Raw genomic sequence first — 14,146 nt, 5'->3', positions numbered from 1 at the left:
GCATTACTCAACAGGTCCTTAGCAGCATTAAAAGCAGCCGCACACTCAGGGGTCCACAATAACTTTTTACTTGGGCTAAGCAGATCAGTTAAGGGTGTAGCTACTGTAGCAAAATTCCTGCAAAACCCTCTATAATACCCAAACATCCCGAGGAATTGGCGCAACTCTCTTTTATTACGAGGGACTGGAAAATCAAGTATAGCGGCCACCTTTGCTTCTACCGGTCTCACTTGACCTTGGCCTACTTTTTTACCCAGATAGGTAACAACGGCTTTTGCAATTTCACATTTCTGTAAATTAAGGGTGAGCGAAGCTTCAGCCAACTTGCCGAAAACTTGCTTTAGACTACTTAAATGCACTACTGCATTACGCATACCGAAGGTCATGACGGTATATTGCAAAAAGTTATCGGGGGTCACAAAGGCAGAAATCTCTGACGCTCGCCGAGTTACAGTTTTTCTCGATTGCTAACACACAATTCATGAAACAACTCACCATTTTCTGACAACCATAAACACATTCTCAGAACAATACACCAACTTGTACAAACCCCACACACAAACAGCCTCAATTTGCAAAGGTTTAACCATGTTCTCATTCAGAAAACACAAACACACAATATAATCAACTGAAGTGTCAAGTTGTAAACTCAAATAGCACACATTTGTCCATCAGTAAACATTCAGTTGCAAAACTGATGACACACCAATCAGAATCTCAGGATAATATCAATAGGAGCACAGGTAAGTGTGCATCCTAGAATCATCTACTGGGCTTTATACTACTTACAGTAAACATTATAGACAGTATAATCACAGTACACACTTTATATGAGAGAAATTTCACTATTCTGTATCCAGTAAACTGTAGCATGTGTACACCCTCAAATTTGTGATTATCAAGTTTACAAATGTGCATTTGTAGCCTTTTTTACCTGTTCCGTATTTTTGCAGAAAATAGTACACTTTTACGAAATTGGGCCAAAGGTGCAGAGGATGCCATATTTTTTACATCGCCTCCTATTGACAAATCGCCTCACTGTTTTGTTTCCTTTATCTTCTCTGTAAGTCGCTTTGGATAAAAGCATCTGCTAAATGCCTGAATGTAAATGTTATTTGTGCAGATGTGTACTGAATTGTGTTGCATGACCAGTTTAAATTGTTCTTTGGTTTTTGAACTTTTCTTGTCTTGTAAGATCATCTTCATCTACTTTCCAATAGTGTAATGTTTTATTTTTATTTTTTCCTAAAGCTCATTCTTGTACTTTGCTCTATGTGCACTCTTTTATGTTGTATATTCTAATAAACACTAAGCTGTCAAATTATTCTTAAGTCCCACAAAGAGATTTTAATAACAGTGTTTTGAATTTATCTCACCAGTGTCGAAGACTATGTTGCAGTGTGGGTGTTTTTGAGGGCTTGTGTGTCATATCTGGGGGAAAAGTTTGGTTTTTCAGCAAGTTTGAATGGTTTAGAGAAGAGAGCTTCATTTTGACCTGAAAATAGGATGTTTGGGGAATTGGGTGAGATGTTATGGATTTGTGTTCACTGTTTTGAGAATACGAGGCATAATTTCAAGAAATGTGTTTAAACAATCGAGAAAAACTGTAATAGCACTTGCCAATAACCTTTTAAAAGGTCTAGTTTGGTTACAAAACTGGCCGAGCCAACTCGATCTACGCAATCTTCCATGCGAGGCAGAGGGAAAGAGTCAGGTTTAGTAATACTGTTGACCTTACGATAATCTGTACAAAAGCGGGAGGAGTCCTGTTTTGGCACCAATAGACAGGGAGAGCTCCAAGGGCTATGACTGGGCACAGCTAGACCATGTTTTAAAAGGTACTCCACTTCCTTTTGCATCACTTCACGCTTCTGGGGATTAACACGGTATGGATTTTGCTTTATGGGAAGTCATTCGTCAACATCTATGTCATGAGTGATTACTGAGGTTCTGCCAGGGACATCAGCAAATAACATGGGATAGTTCCCTTTCTGTCGGTCTCTCGACGTTGTGTCGAACCGACAGAATGGGGTTTGTCTTGAGAACCTATCATCTTCTGAGTATTTAGAAAAGGCCAATGAAAATTGGCGAATGAAATTCATTCACCTTTGGTCTGAGGAGCCTAAAGCATCCTCCCCCGACCGCTGGGGTGGGCGGCCAGTGTTGTGGCATGAGGGACACAACGTCTCGTTCCCTCCATCAGGGAACCGAGGTTACACCCGTAACCAAGACGTTCCCTTTCTGTCGGTCTCTCGACGTTGTGTCGAACCGACAGAATTGGGTTCCTATGGAAAACGCCACAGCACTGAGCCGCGTCACAATCTCTGCGGAGCGACGTTGACTGGCGTGGGCGAGTCAGACGAAGACGCTAACGCGAAATTATGACCCTCCAGTGGAGAGGAAGGGGGACCCAGAGCTTTCCACAAAAAGTTGGGAAGCCCGCTAACGCCGGCCGTCACGGGCGGAGGCCTAATTCTCTAAATGGCGAGAAGCCGCCCGGCAACGTACGGGCCACTGGGTAAGCATGTTTCTGGGGAAAAACGCTGCAGAGGCCACTACCTACCGTAGGGAGGAATTAGTGGAGACACCACATGGTCTCACCATCAGGGGAGAACTCATGGGAGGAATGTGCGGACTGCAAGAGTTAACCGCAAGGTGGGAGTCCACCTGGGGAGGTCATGGGTTGCCAAGGTGGGAACCATTCATGAGGATACATCAGACGGAACAGCCCACGGAGGGGATGTTACCATGTCTGGAGCACTAGGTCCGGTTAGAGCTATGTGGGAGATAACTCAACTGTTCCCCGGCCTAAGGGGGCAGGGCTGCTCTGCCCAGCCTGTCCCCTGGAAGGGTGCTTAGTGATGGATGGAATGCCTGTTCTTTACCCGAGGGGAAAGAAGTGAGGCGGGATCGCCACTGCTCTCCCCGGAGGGGGAAGGGCTTCCACAGGCGTACGCCCTACCGGCTGTCGGTCCCACACCTTGCCAGGATGCGGGCTGTCACCGGTTCCGCGTGTAGGTATTAGAACCTCACGGAGTTGTTAGGCATAGCCCAACCCGCAGCTCTGCAGATGTCTGGCAGAGAGGCGCCCTGAGCCAGCCACGAGGGGTGTACCTCACCCCCAACGGGCAGGGGCGAAGAGATCGGTATGCCCTAACGAGGGCATCCACGATCCAGTGCGCCAGCCTCTGTTTGGAGACAGCCCTCCTGCTGACCGCCGAAACAGACAAAGAGCTGCTCAGAGCTTCTAGGCTCTGCGTCCGGTCCAAGTAGAGGCGCCGTGCGCGTACTGGACACAACACGGATAGGTTGGGTCTTCCTCCCCTGTGGGGAGCGCCTGCAGGTTCACCACCTGGTCTCTCGGGAGAGTGGTGGGAACCTTGGGCACGTAGCCGGGGTGGGGTCTCAAGATAACGTGAGAATCCCGGCCCCGAGTTCTAGGCAATCTGTGGACACGGAGGGTGCTTGTAGATCCCCTACCCTCTTGGAGGTGAGCACCATGAGGAAAGCCGTCTTTATCAAGATTGAGAAAGAGCAGCAACCCCGAGAGGCTCAAAGGGGGCGGGGCCTCTTGAGGCCCGCCACACCTAGGTCGCAAGAGGGTACGGAGTGCGGGTAAGGTGGTCACCCTCTCGCGCCCCTTAGGAACCTAATGACCAGGTCGTGCTGTCCCAAAGGCTACCCAGCACTTGGGTCATGATGAGCAGCCGTAGCGGCTACATACATTCCCAGTGTGGAGGGGGAGAGGTTACCCCCCCGTCTCTCTTGAGGACAGGACAGCTCGTATCCGACCGAGCAACTCCGCGGGTCTTCTCGCCGAGAAGAGCACCAGGACGAGAAGAGGCTCCACCTATGGGCGTATAGCCTCCCAGTGGCCGAAGCCCTAGCCTGAGTGACGTCCCAACCGGACCGGGGGTGGGTCACTCAGGATCTCCTCGTCCCGTCCAGACATGGAGCCCAGGTTCTGCCTGGGATGCCGTAACGTGCCCCTTCCCCTGGGGAAGCTGTCCGCCAGGGGGAGCGGCCAGGGGGGAGTTGTTGTCAGAGCCTCAGCTCCGAGAACCAAGTCCTGGTTAGGCCAAAGGGGCGTAACTAGTACCACTTGATGCTCCTCTTCCCTGGCCTTGCACAGGCCCTGTGCAATGAGGCTCACTGGGGGGAAGCGTACTTCCGCTTGTCCCGCGGCCAGCTGTGCGCAAGGGCATCCGTGCCAAGGGTTGCCTCGGACAGGGAGTACCAAAGCGGACAATGGGTGGAGTCCGGGGAGGCAACAGGACCACCTGTGCCTGGCCGAACCGCCCCCAAATGAGCCGGCTGCGCGGGGATGGAGTCGCCACTCTCCGCGAGGCGTCGACTGACGAGAGAGCGCATCGGCTGTCTGGTTCAGGACGCCTGGGATGTGTGTGGCTCGCAGGGAACTGATCACCTGCTGACTCCAGAGGAGGAGGCGCCGGGCGAGTCATGTTTAGCTGCCGTGAGCGAATCCAATGATATACGCCACAGCAGCTGTGCTGTCCGACCGGACCAGCACGTGCCTGCCCTGCACGAGAGGTAGTAGCCTCCTCAATGCAAGTAGCACAACCAACAACTCTAGGCAGTTGAAATGCCAACGCAGGCGGGGGCCCGTCCACCGCCCCGACACTGCTTGCCCGTTTGCACACGGCACCCCAACCCCAAGAAGGTCATGGAGACCAGGGGGTTAGGGTGTGTCGGCAGAAAGCGTGTGACCATACGCCTGCTGCCGGTGTGCCACGCTCTCCAAGGAACTTGACTCTGTAGCCAGTGTTGGAGCGGTCGTATGTGCATCGACCCGAGGGGGACCACCCCCGCCGAGGATGCCATGTATCCCAGGAGCCTCTGAAATTGTTTCAGGGGGACCGCTGACTGTCTGAAAGCTTCAGGCAGTTCAACACTGATCGGGCGCGCTCTGTAGTCAGTCGCACTGCCTCTGGGAGGCCGCGTGGGTGCGGGCTTCCTCGTCGCGGGTCTCGCGCCCCCCGCGGGGGGTGAGCGGGGCCGCTCATGAGGACAGAGTCGAGTTCCATACCGAGAAAGAGGACGCTCTGCACCGGGGAGAGCTTGCTCTTCTCAGTTGACCTGTAGCCCCACCGATCTAGGTGCCGGAGCACCAGGTCCCTGTGTGTACACAACAGATCTCGAGAGTGCGCCAAACTGAGCCAGTCGTCGAGATAGTTTAGTACCCGCACACCTCCTTCCCTAAGGGGAAGGAGGGCGGCTTCCACGACCTTCGTAAAGACTCGTGGAGACAGGGACAGACCGAAGGGGAGGACCCTGTACTGATATGCCCGTCCCTCGAACGCGAACCGTCGGAACGGCCGATGTCGAGGGAGGATCGAGACATGAAGTACGCGTCCTTCAGGTCGATTGCCATGAACCAGTCCTGACACCTGACGGACGTCAGGATGCGCTTCTGCGTGATCAACCTGAAAGGCAGCTATTGTGTAGGTGCCTGTTCAGAACACACAGACCCAAGATAGGGCGCAACCCCCCGCCTTTCTTGGGGACAATGAAGTACAGGCTGTAAAACCCGTTGAACATCTCGGCTGGTGAGACGGGCTCGATCACTCCCTTCACCAGAAGGGTGGCGACCTCGGCCCGAAGTACGGGAACATCCTAGCCTCTGACTGAGGTATATCGGATGCCCTGAAACTTGGCGGGCGTGAGGCGACTGGATCGCGTAGCCGAGACGGATCGTCTTCCCTAGCCAGCCTGACAGCCTGGGAAGCCGGACAGGCTCCCAGAAATGAGACGGGGACTAAAGGTACGATCTTTTTCATCGTCCCCCCGGGGGGTGGTTCGATGGCTAGCAGTACGGATTCCTTGCCGGGGGAGGTCCCCCGGGGAGGAGATCGGCTCTGCTGTTTTTCCTGCCTGGCGACTGCGCAGCTCAACGCACTGTCTGACTGAGAGTGCTGAGGGCTGGTGTTTATACTCGACATTGCGCTTCGCCATGACGCAACGTCGAGTTTGCCGTTCACCGTCGTGCAGAGGGTGAGAGCGGCTGTGGTAACCCAGAGAGAGAGGAAACTCTCCTTTTTTGAGAGTAAGTGGGCGCTAGCCCCCCGGAGGGGGCCAGCAGATGGAGAGACGGGGCAGGATCCGTCCCTATCCGACTTCCCAGCGATGTGGCTGGGGTCGGGCCCAATGGTAGCCTCGATCCCCCTGAGGTCTTCCCATGAGGGCCGCTTCACCGCGGCTGCTGATGGGGCGATGGTCTCCTCTTCGCTGTCTCCTCCAGGGGGGGCCGCCTGAGTGGGGGGCGCCAGAGCTGGAGGGCGTTGAAGAGGACCAGGGCTGCTGGGAAGCAGACAGTGCACGGGACTCGACGGCCGAGGCGGCCGAGTTGCGGCACGGAGGACTGCTTTTTACTGTCGAGAACCCTCCACAGTAACACCAACCAGCCCCCCCTTGCGAGACGGGTGCGTCGAGAAAGCGGACCTTCTCAGCGTTACTCATCTGCGCAAGGATCGGCCAGAGGAGTTTCTCATGGACCACAAGTGTGGACATCGTCCGACCCAGGGCCCGCGTGGTCACCTTGGTCGCCCGTAGAGCGAGGTCGGTGGCGGCGCGGAGTTCCTGCATAAGCGCTGGGTCGGTCTTACCCTCGTGGAGCTCTCTCAACGCCCTGGCCTGGCAGGAGCCATAGCGTGGAGAGAGGAGGCAGCTTGGTCCGCCGCAATGTAAGCTCTCGACACCAGAGATGCCGAGACACCACATGCTTTGGACGGGAGTCTAGGTCGAGCCCTCCCAAGTGGCCGCCACCTATGGGCACGAGTGCACCGCGGCGGCATACTCCACCTGGGGGACACCGACGCATCCTCCAGCTGTCTCAACCTCGAGGGAAGAGAGGGTGACAGAACTTTGTTTGACGTGAAACGTGCCGGGAAGGGGCGTTCCAGGTCTTACAAATGTTTACCAAAGGGGCCGCTCGTTCAGGGAGCGCCTTCCGACACACACATCGCTCACAGGTTTTGACCCTTTTCTCCACTGCCTGGGACATCTTTGGCCAAAAGAATCTGGTCCTGACAAGATCTGTGGTTCTTTCTATACCGAGATGACCCATTTCATCATGAAGGCTCTGTAACACTGTGTCTCTCAATACATCAGGTAATGCCCACTGGTAAGAGATAGTCCCGCGGTCTTCTCTCTTCCTATACAGCACCGTACCTTTCAGCTCAAGTCGATTCCATTCCTTTAACCACAATCCTACAGATGGTGACAAACTCTTTAGATTGCGGGGTTTCACTCCGCTTTCTACTCTTCTGATAACTACATGTAGTTCTGGATCCTTCCTCTGCAATTCGGCTATGGCAGCTTCGGAGAGATGCGGAAGGTCGAGAAGACCGTGGTCGTCCTCATGTTGAAACTCGACTGGTAGAGCATCCTCACAGTGAGTAAGGGATTCCATCAAAGTGATTGAAGGAAGCTCATGATCAGAGGATTCAGACGACTCTACTAATTGATGCTTTTCACAGATAGCCTTTATCGCATCAGTTGTGAGAGTGGATGATTCATCTTCTGGCCCATGAGATGGTACAGTGTGAATTGCTCAATCCTTCCCCTTTCCTTTTGTGAGACTAAATCATCCAAAAGTTCACCATGTGGCCATCGCGAGAGCCTATCAGCATCTTGGTTTAGGCTACCCGCTCTGTACTGTAGCCTAAAATTGTATGTGGATAAACTGGATGTTACATCCCGAAATAATCGGGAAGGTAACTAAGATGGTATACACACAGTTTTCAGGGGGAATTGTAATAAGGACCAAGGAGAGACAAATGATTACCAAATGAGGGATACAATTAAAGTATTTTATTTTACAAATGCTAAGGGTAATTTACTCATAACTAATATATATACAATATTTACATAAAAATACAAGGAAAAGAAGGGACATTAAGCGGTGCCAAAGCAAAGAACTCAATATAACAAAACACACTCTAACTTATTAAATAATAATTCTAATCTCACTATAACAAAAATAAGAAACAGAAAAGTCTTCGGCATCCAAGATGCCCTGACTAATCCCTACTCTAATGATCCTAAATCAAAACAAAATACAGTGGGTGGCACACGCTCCTAACCTAATGTATTTAACAATGAAAACAACCTATGTGTAGCAATATGTATGTCACGTGACATGCTTACCTGTCCACTTCTTTGTAAGGCAAGACATAACACATAGGTTTAATTATCAAACCCAAAAGCACACAAAGTTACTCGGCAAATAAGAGTAATCGAGATTCAACAACGAATCATTACACAATCGTGCATCAAACGAATACTAGCGAACAGCTAGCAATTACACAATCATGCATCAAACGAATACTAGCGAACAGCTAGCAATTACACAATCGTGCATCAAATGAATACTAGCGAACAGCTAGCAATTACACAATCGTGCCTCAAACCAAAAGCCAACGGTCCTTTTTTTTTTCTCTCACGGAAACGGCGTCACACTTTTTAAACACTGGGAGTGCCACGGGATTTGTTGTCTAGTTGGTGACGTCATTAGGGATTCCCCGCAGCGGAACCAATGGCAAGTGGACGTTCCAGGAAGACATCATTCAGAAATTCTCCTGCAGCGGCGTCATAGCGTCACATGCTCCTAATCGGAGAAATCAAGAAAACACACAAGCATTCACGGGCACGTAACACCCCCACCCACAAAAAAACAAACAAAACTGTTTGTTAACATTATAGTAATGTTCTTCAAGTATCTGAAAAGAAAAACAAATACATTTCAAAGCAATAAAGAACATTAATAATAAACAATCAGATACGGGAAAGGGCATCCGCCACCACATTTTCACTACCCTTCTTGTGTTTAATGTCTAGGTTATAATTTTGTACAATCAAACACCATCGCATCAGTCGTTGGTTTTGATTGTACATACGAGACAGGAACACCAACGGGTTATGATCGGTATATATCACCACTGGAAGAGCACTAGAACCTACATAAACATCAAAGAATTGTAAAGCAAGTATAAGTGCAAGGGCTTCTTTCTCAATAGTCGCGTAATTTAACTGATGTTTATTAAATTTACGAGAAAAATAGCAAACAGGATGATCAATTCCAGATGTGTCTTCTTGCAGAAGCACTGCTCCAGCACCAACGCTACTAGCATCCATTTCTAACTTAAAAGGTAGAGTAAAATTTGGAGCAGCCAACACTGGGGTACTACATAAGAGAGCTTTCACGCTATCAAATTCATGTTGACATACCTCAGACCAAACGAAAGGTTTTGCAGGACTCAACAAAGAAGTTAAAGAATGAACTACTGTGGAGAAATTTCGGCAAAAACTCCGATAGTACCCAGCCATGCCGAGAAATCGACGCAGTTCACGTCTAGTAGTGGGAACAGGAAACTCATTGATCGCAGTAACCTTTGCTTCCACAGGACGAACTTGACTATGGCCAACTTCTTTTCCGAGGTACGTTACGGTAGCCCGCCCAAACTCACATTTAGCTAGATTGAGCGTTAACTAAGCCTTCTGTAAACGTTCAAAAACAGTGCGTAGTAAAGAGCAATGTTCTACCCATTCGTCTGTATAGATTACCAAATCATCCAAATAGGCACTACAATTTGGCACACCAGCCAATACGAGATTAATGAATCTTTGAAAAGTAGCGGGTGCATTACGTAATCTAAATGCCATAACTGTATATTGCATAAAATTATCTGGAGTTACAAAAGCAGACATTTCAGATGCACGAGGCGTTAAAGGTACTTGCCAGTAGCCTTTTAACAAATCCAACTTACTGACAAAACGAGCGGAACCAATATTGTCAACACAATCCTCCATTCGAGGTAACGGGAAACAATCAGGCACAGTAACCGCATTAACCTTACGGTAATCTGTACAAAAACGAAATGTTCCGTCCGGCTTGGGCACAAGAATACACGGTGAACTCCATGAGCTACAACTTGGCACTGCTAAACCATGTTCTAGTAGATACTCTACTTCTTGCCTCATAACAGCTCGCTTATAAACATTTGTCCTATAAGCATGCTGTTTGATAGGCAACGAATTAATCACATTAATATCATGCTGTAACACTGATGTCTGTGTTGGTACATCATTAAAAAGAGTGGGTAAATCACCAATCAGATGAGTAATGTCCTGTTTTTGTGAATCAGATAAGTGTGGCATCAGAGAAACTAAATCTTTCAGGATTTCCGAATTTGATAACCTTGCGCATTGTTGGAGAGAGTTGTGAAGTATCAATCCGTCCTCATCAGCAACAGTTACATCAACAGAGGTAGCTACTTCAGGAACTACCGCTACCAATGAAGTACCCCTCTCTGCAAGACATTCTGATTTAGCCTTAGGACCTGGAACTCTAACATGATATTTCTTCAGCATGTTGATGTGACATACGGGAGTTGTACGTTTTCTATCCGGAGTGTTAATCACATAGTCCGTCTCACTTAACTTTTGCTTAATCACGTAAGGACCTGAAAATCATGCGGACAAAGCAGAACCAGAAACAGGCAACAACACGAGCACCTGTTCACCGGATTGAAAAGAACGTTGAACAGCTCTCTTATCATAATGCTGCTTCATGTTCAACTGTGAGGCAGCAAGCGACTCTTTTGCAAAAACACAAGCATTATGTAAACGTTCACGGAAACGACTCACATAAGTCAACACATTCGTCTTTGGACTCAGATCTACATCTAACATTTGATCCTTTAACAATTTGAGCGGTCCTCTCACAGTGTGTCCAAACACTAGTTCAGCAGGGCTGAAACCGATCGACTCTTGGTTCGTTTCACGCACTGCAAACAAAACTAAGGGAATCCCTTCATCCCAGTCTCCGCCCGTATCCATACAGTACTTTCTTAGCATAGACTTTAGCGTTTGATGAAAACGCTCTAATGCGCCTTGGCTTTCCGGGTGATAAGCAGTTGAAACTCGATGTGTAACAGAGAGAGTTTTCAGAACCTGAGTGAAAATCTTAGACAGGAAGTTTGTCTCTCGGTTGCTTTGGACGACTTTAGGCAACCCAAAGGTAGAAAAGAATTTCAACAAAGCTTTTGTGATAACCAGAGCGGTTATTTTATGAAGTGGGATAGCTTCAGGATAACGCGTAGCAATGCACATTATTGTTAGTAGGAACTGACTACCACCCTTCGTTTTTGGTAAAGGACTAACACAATCAACAATTACATGTTCGAACGGCTCTCCAATAACCGGTATGGGACGGAGAGGAGCGGGTGGAATTACTTGATTCGGTTTTCCCACCAACTGACATGTATCACATGTACGGCAATGGTTAACTACATCACCTTTAAGTCCTGGCCAAAAGAAATGTTTAATTATCTTATTGTAAGTCTTCGTTACACCTAACTGAGCGGACATCACGTTTCCGTGCGCTACACACAATACATGGGAGCGGTAATCTCGCGGAACCACCACTTGATATATCACCTTCCACTCAGAATCTAAATTAGTGTTCGAGCACCACTTACGCATCAAGACATCATTTAAAACAAAATAGGCAGCATTTTTCTCTTTCAACTCATCAAGTGACACAACGGAGGCGAGACATTTTGATAAAGTCTCATCAGCTTTCTGAGCAATAACAATCTGCTCACGAGTTACAGGCAATACAATTGCGTCTTTGTCTAACTCTAAACCCGTGGTTTTTAAGCAATGCGTTACGGGCACAGAGCCTTCAATTACTGGTGAAAATAATTCATCAGAAGTTAACATGGAACCAATAAACGAGTCAGACAAATCAACAACATGTCCTACTTTCCGTGCTTGTGCGCGAGTCACTGCACACGCAGGAAACTCATCAGGGTAAACTTTTGAAAGTTCATCTGCACAATCAATCTTAGGTTGTTCTATAATTTCTAACAAAGGCATCACTTTTCCACCTGCTAGGTCATTACCGAGAATATATTGGACACCTTTTACAGGGAGTGAAGGACGTACCCCCACGGTCACAAATCCAGTAAATAATTCACTTTGTAAATGTACATGGTGTAATGGTACTTTCACAAAACCCATCTCGATACCTTGTACAAGGATACTAGAACCACAAGATGATTCATGAGATAAGGGTAAAATATTCACGCTCACGAATGACTGAGCTGCTCCCGTGTCTCGTAGAATGCGGATCTCTGTTTGATCCTCCGGAATACCGGTCAATGAAATTAAACCTTTCAACAAAAATGGAGCGTAGCTAGCATCAATGTCATCATTATTACAACATTTATCATCAATCACAGGCTTAGCAAATCCAACGCTTTTCGAAGACTGCTGTTGTTGTGGTGATTGCTTACGTTTTAACGCATAACAATTACCAATCACATGTCCCTTCTTACGACAATAAAAACATTCTCGTACTTCTTTAGGCAGTGGGGAACTAGCCTTTCCACGAGAAATCTGAGTGTGAGCAGATGAAGTAGATACATTTTTATCCACACGCACAGGAGTAAATGTACTTTTGAGCGTAAGCACAAATTCTTCTGCAAGCACTGCAGCTTTCGTTAAAGAATTTACCTTTTGTTCATTCAGGTAAACAATGACACGATCGGGCAAACAACCTTTGAAATCCTCTAATAAAATTAATTTCCTTAACGTAGTCAAATCTGACACTTTGCTTGATGTACTCCACTTATCGAAAAGAATGCCTTTCTCACGAGCAAATTCAACAAAAGTCTGACTAGCGGATTTGTTATGATTCCTAAAATGTTGCCGATAAGCTTCGGGAACCAACTCGTATGCGCGAAGAATAGCAGCTTTAACTGTGTCGTACTGTAAACTCTCTTCTAACGAAAGGGTTGACATTACCTCCTGGGCTTTGCCAAGTAATTTACATTGCAGAAGCAAAGACCAAGTTTCTCGGGGCCAACAAAGGGCAGAAGCAATGCACTCAAAAGCACTGAAGTAAGAGTCTACCTCAGACTCTCTAAATTGAGGTACTAATAAAATTTGCCTACTCACATCAAAAGTAGCCGCGGATGGTTTTGCTGATGGGGAAGTACTAGAGACCGGTCCGGAGGTTAGCTGTGCATCATAATCAGCGGCAAACTTTGTCGCTTCTAGCTCGAGCTGATGCAGCTTCACCTGCTTCTCTGCCTCAATTTCAAGTTTGCGTACTTCTAAACGCAACGTCATCTCCGCCTGATGTCTCTGGGCTTTTTCCTGTGCTTCTAAGTGCATACGAGTTACCTGGACTTTAACACGCGCGTCCATTCAAAGATCGATAGACCCAGGAGAGGACGGCTCCAAGGGCGACCTCCGCCTCCGCTTCGCCAACCGCGATACTACCCTCTTCATCCACTTCTTCCGCAGCACTGCTATGCCCAGCACTAGAGTCAGCCACTTTAGAAACCCCATCATCCTCAACATCCGGCGTAGATAATACATTTAATTCAACTAAACGTTGTATAATTGCACTCTTTAATTCAGGTTTACGCCTTTGTTTTCCCAGAGAAATCTTATAGTGCTCTGCTATCAGCAAAAGGTCTGCTTTTTTACATGACTCAATCTGCTCTACAGACGGGTTACTAATAAATGTCTGTAACTCAAAAGAAGCCATTTCTGCTCCTTGCAACAGTACAAACACCAGCAACGTAACACTCCACACAAGCTGTATATTCCACAACATCAGATTACCAAGACTCCCAAGCAAACTCCCAACTGTCTCAATCCTTGCCAAATTTAATATTTCTCCTGAAAACCTGTATGCAACAGATCCTGGACGAGCCCCCAAACATGTTACGTCCCAAAATAATCGGGAAGGTAACTAAGATGGTATACACACAGTTTTCAGGGGGAATTGTAATAAGGACCAAGGAGAGACAAATGATTACCAAACGAGGGATACAATTAAAGTATTTTATTTTACAAATGCTAAGGGTAATTTACTCATAACTAATATATATACAATATTTACATAAAACAAACAAGGAAAAGAAGGGACATTAAGCGGTGCCAAAGCAAAGAACTCAATATAACAAGACACACTCTAACTTATTAAATAATAATTCTAATCTCACTATAACAAAAATAAGAAACAGAAAAGTCTTCGGCATCCAAGATGCCCTGACTAATCCCTACTCTAATGATCCTAAATCAAAACAAAATACAGTGGGTGGCACACGCT

General features: G+C 47.7%; 1 protein-coding gene across 1 annotated transcript in view; it reads left to right on the top strand.

Annotated features, from left to right (window-relative positions):
- cdh19 (cadherin 19, type 2) overlaps positions 1-13,402 on the top strand; it is a 187,679-nt gene extending 174,277 nt beyond the window's left edge. Inside the window, exons 12-13 of the mRNA XM_057323413.1 lie at positions 8,534-8,669; positions 13,240-13,402. Coding sequence (XP_057179396.1) covers positions 8,534-8,669; positions 13,240-13,402 — 299 coding nt within the window. The remainder of the gene's footprint in view (positions 1-8,533; positions 8,670-13,239) is intronic.
- Positions 13,403-14,146: the final 744 nt, after the last annotated feature.

Source organism: Triplophysa rosa, linkage group LG23 (assembly GCF_024868665.1).
Source record: "Triplophysa rosa linkage group LG23, Trosa_1v2, whole genome shotgun sequence".
In the NCBI taxonomy this organism is placed as follows: Eukaryota; Metazoa; Chordata; class Actinopteri; order Cypriniformes; family Nemacheilidae; genus Triplophysa; species Triplophysa rosa.
This window is presented reverse-complemented; position numbering and strand designations above follow the sequence as displayed.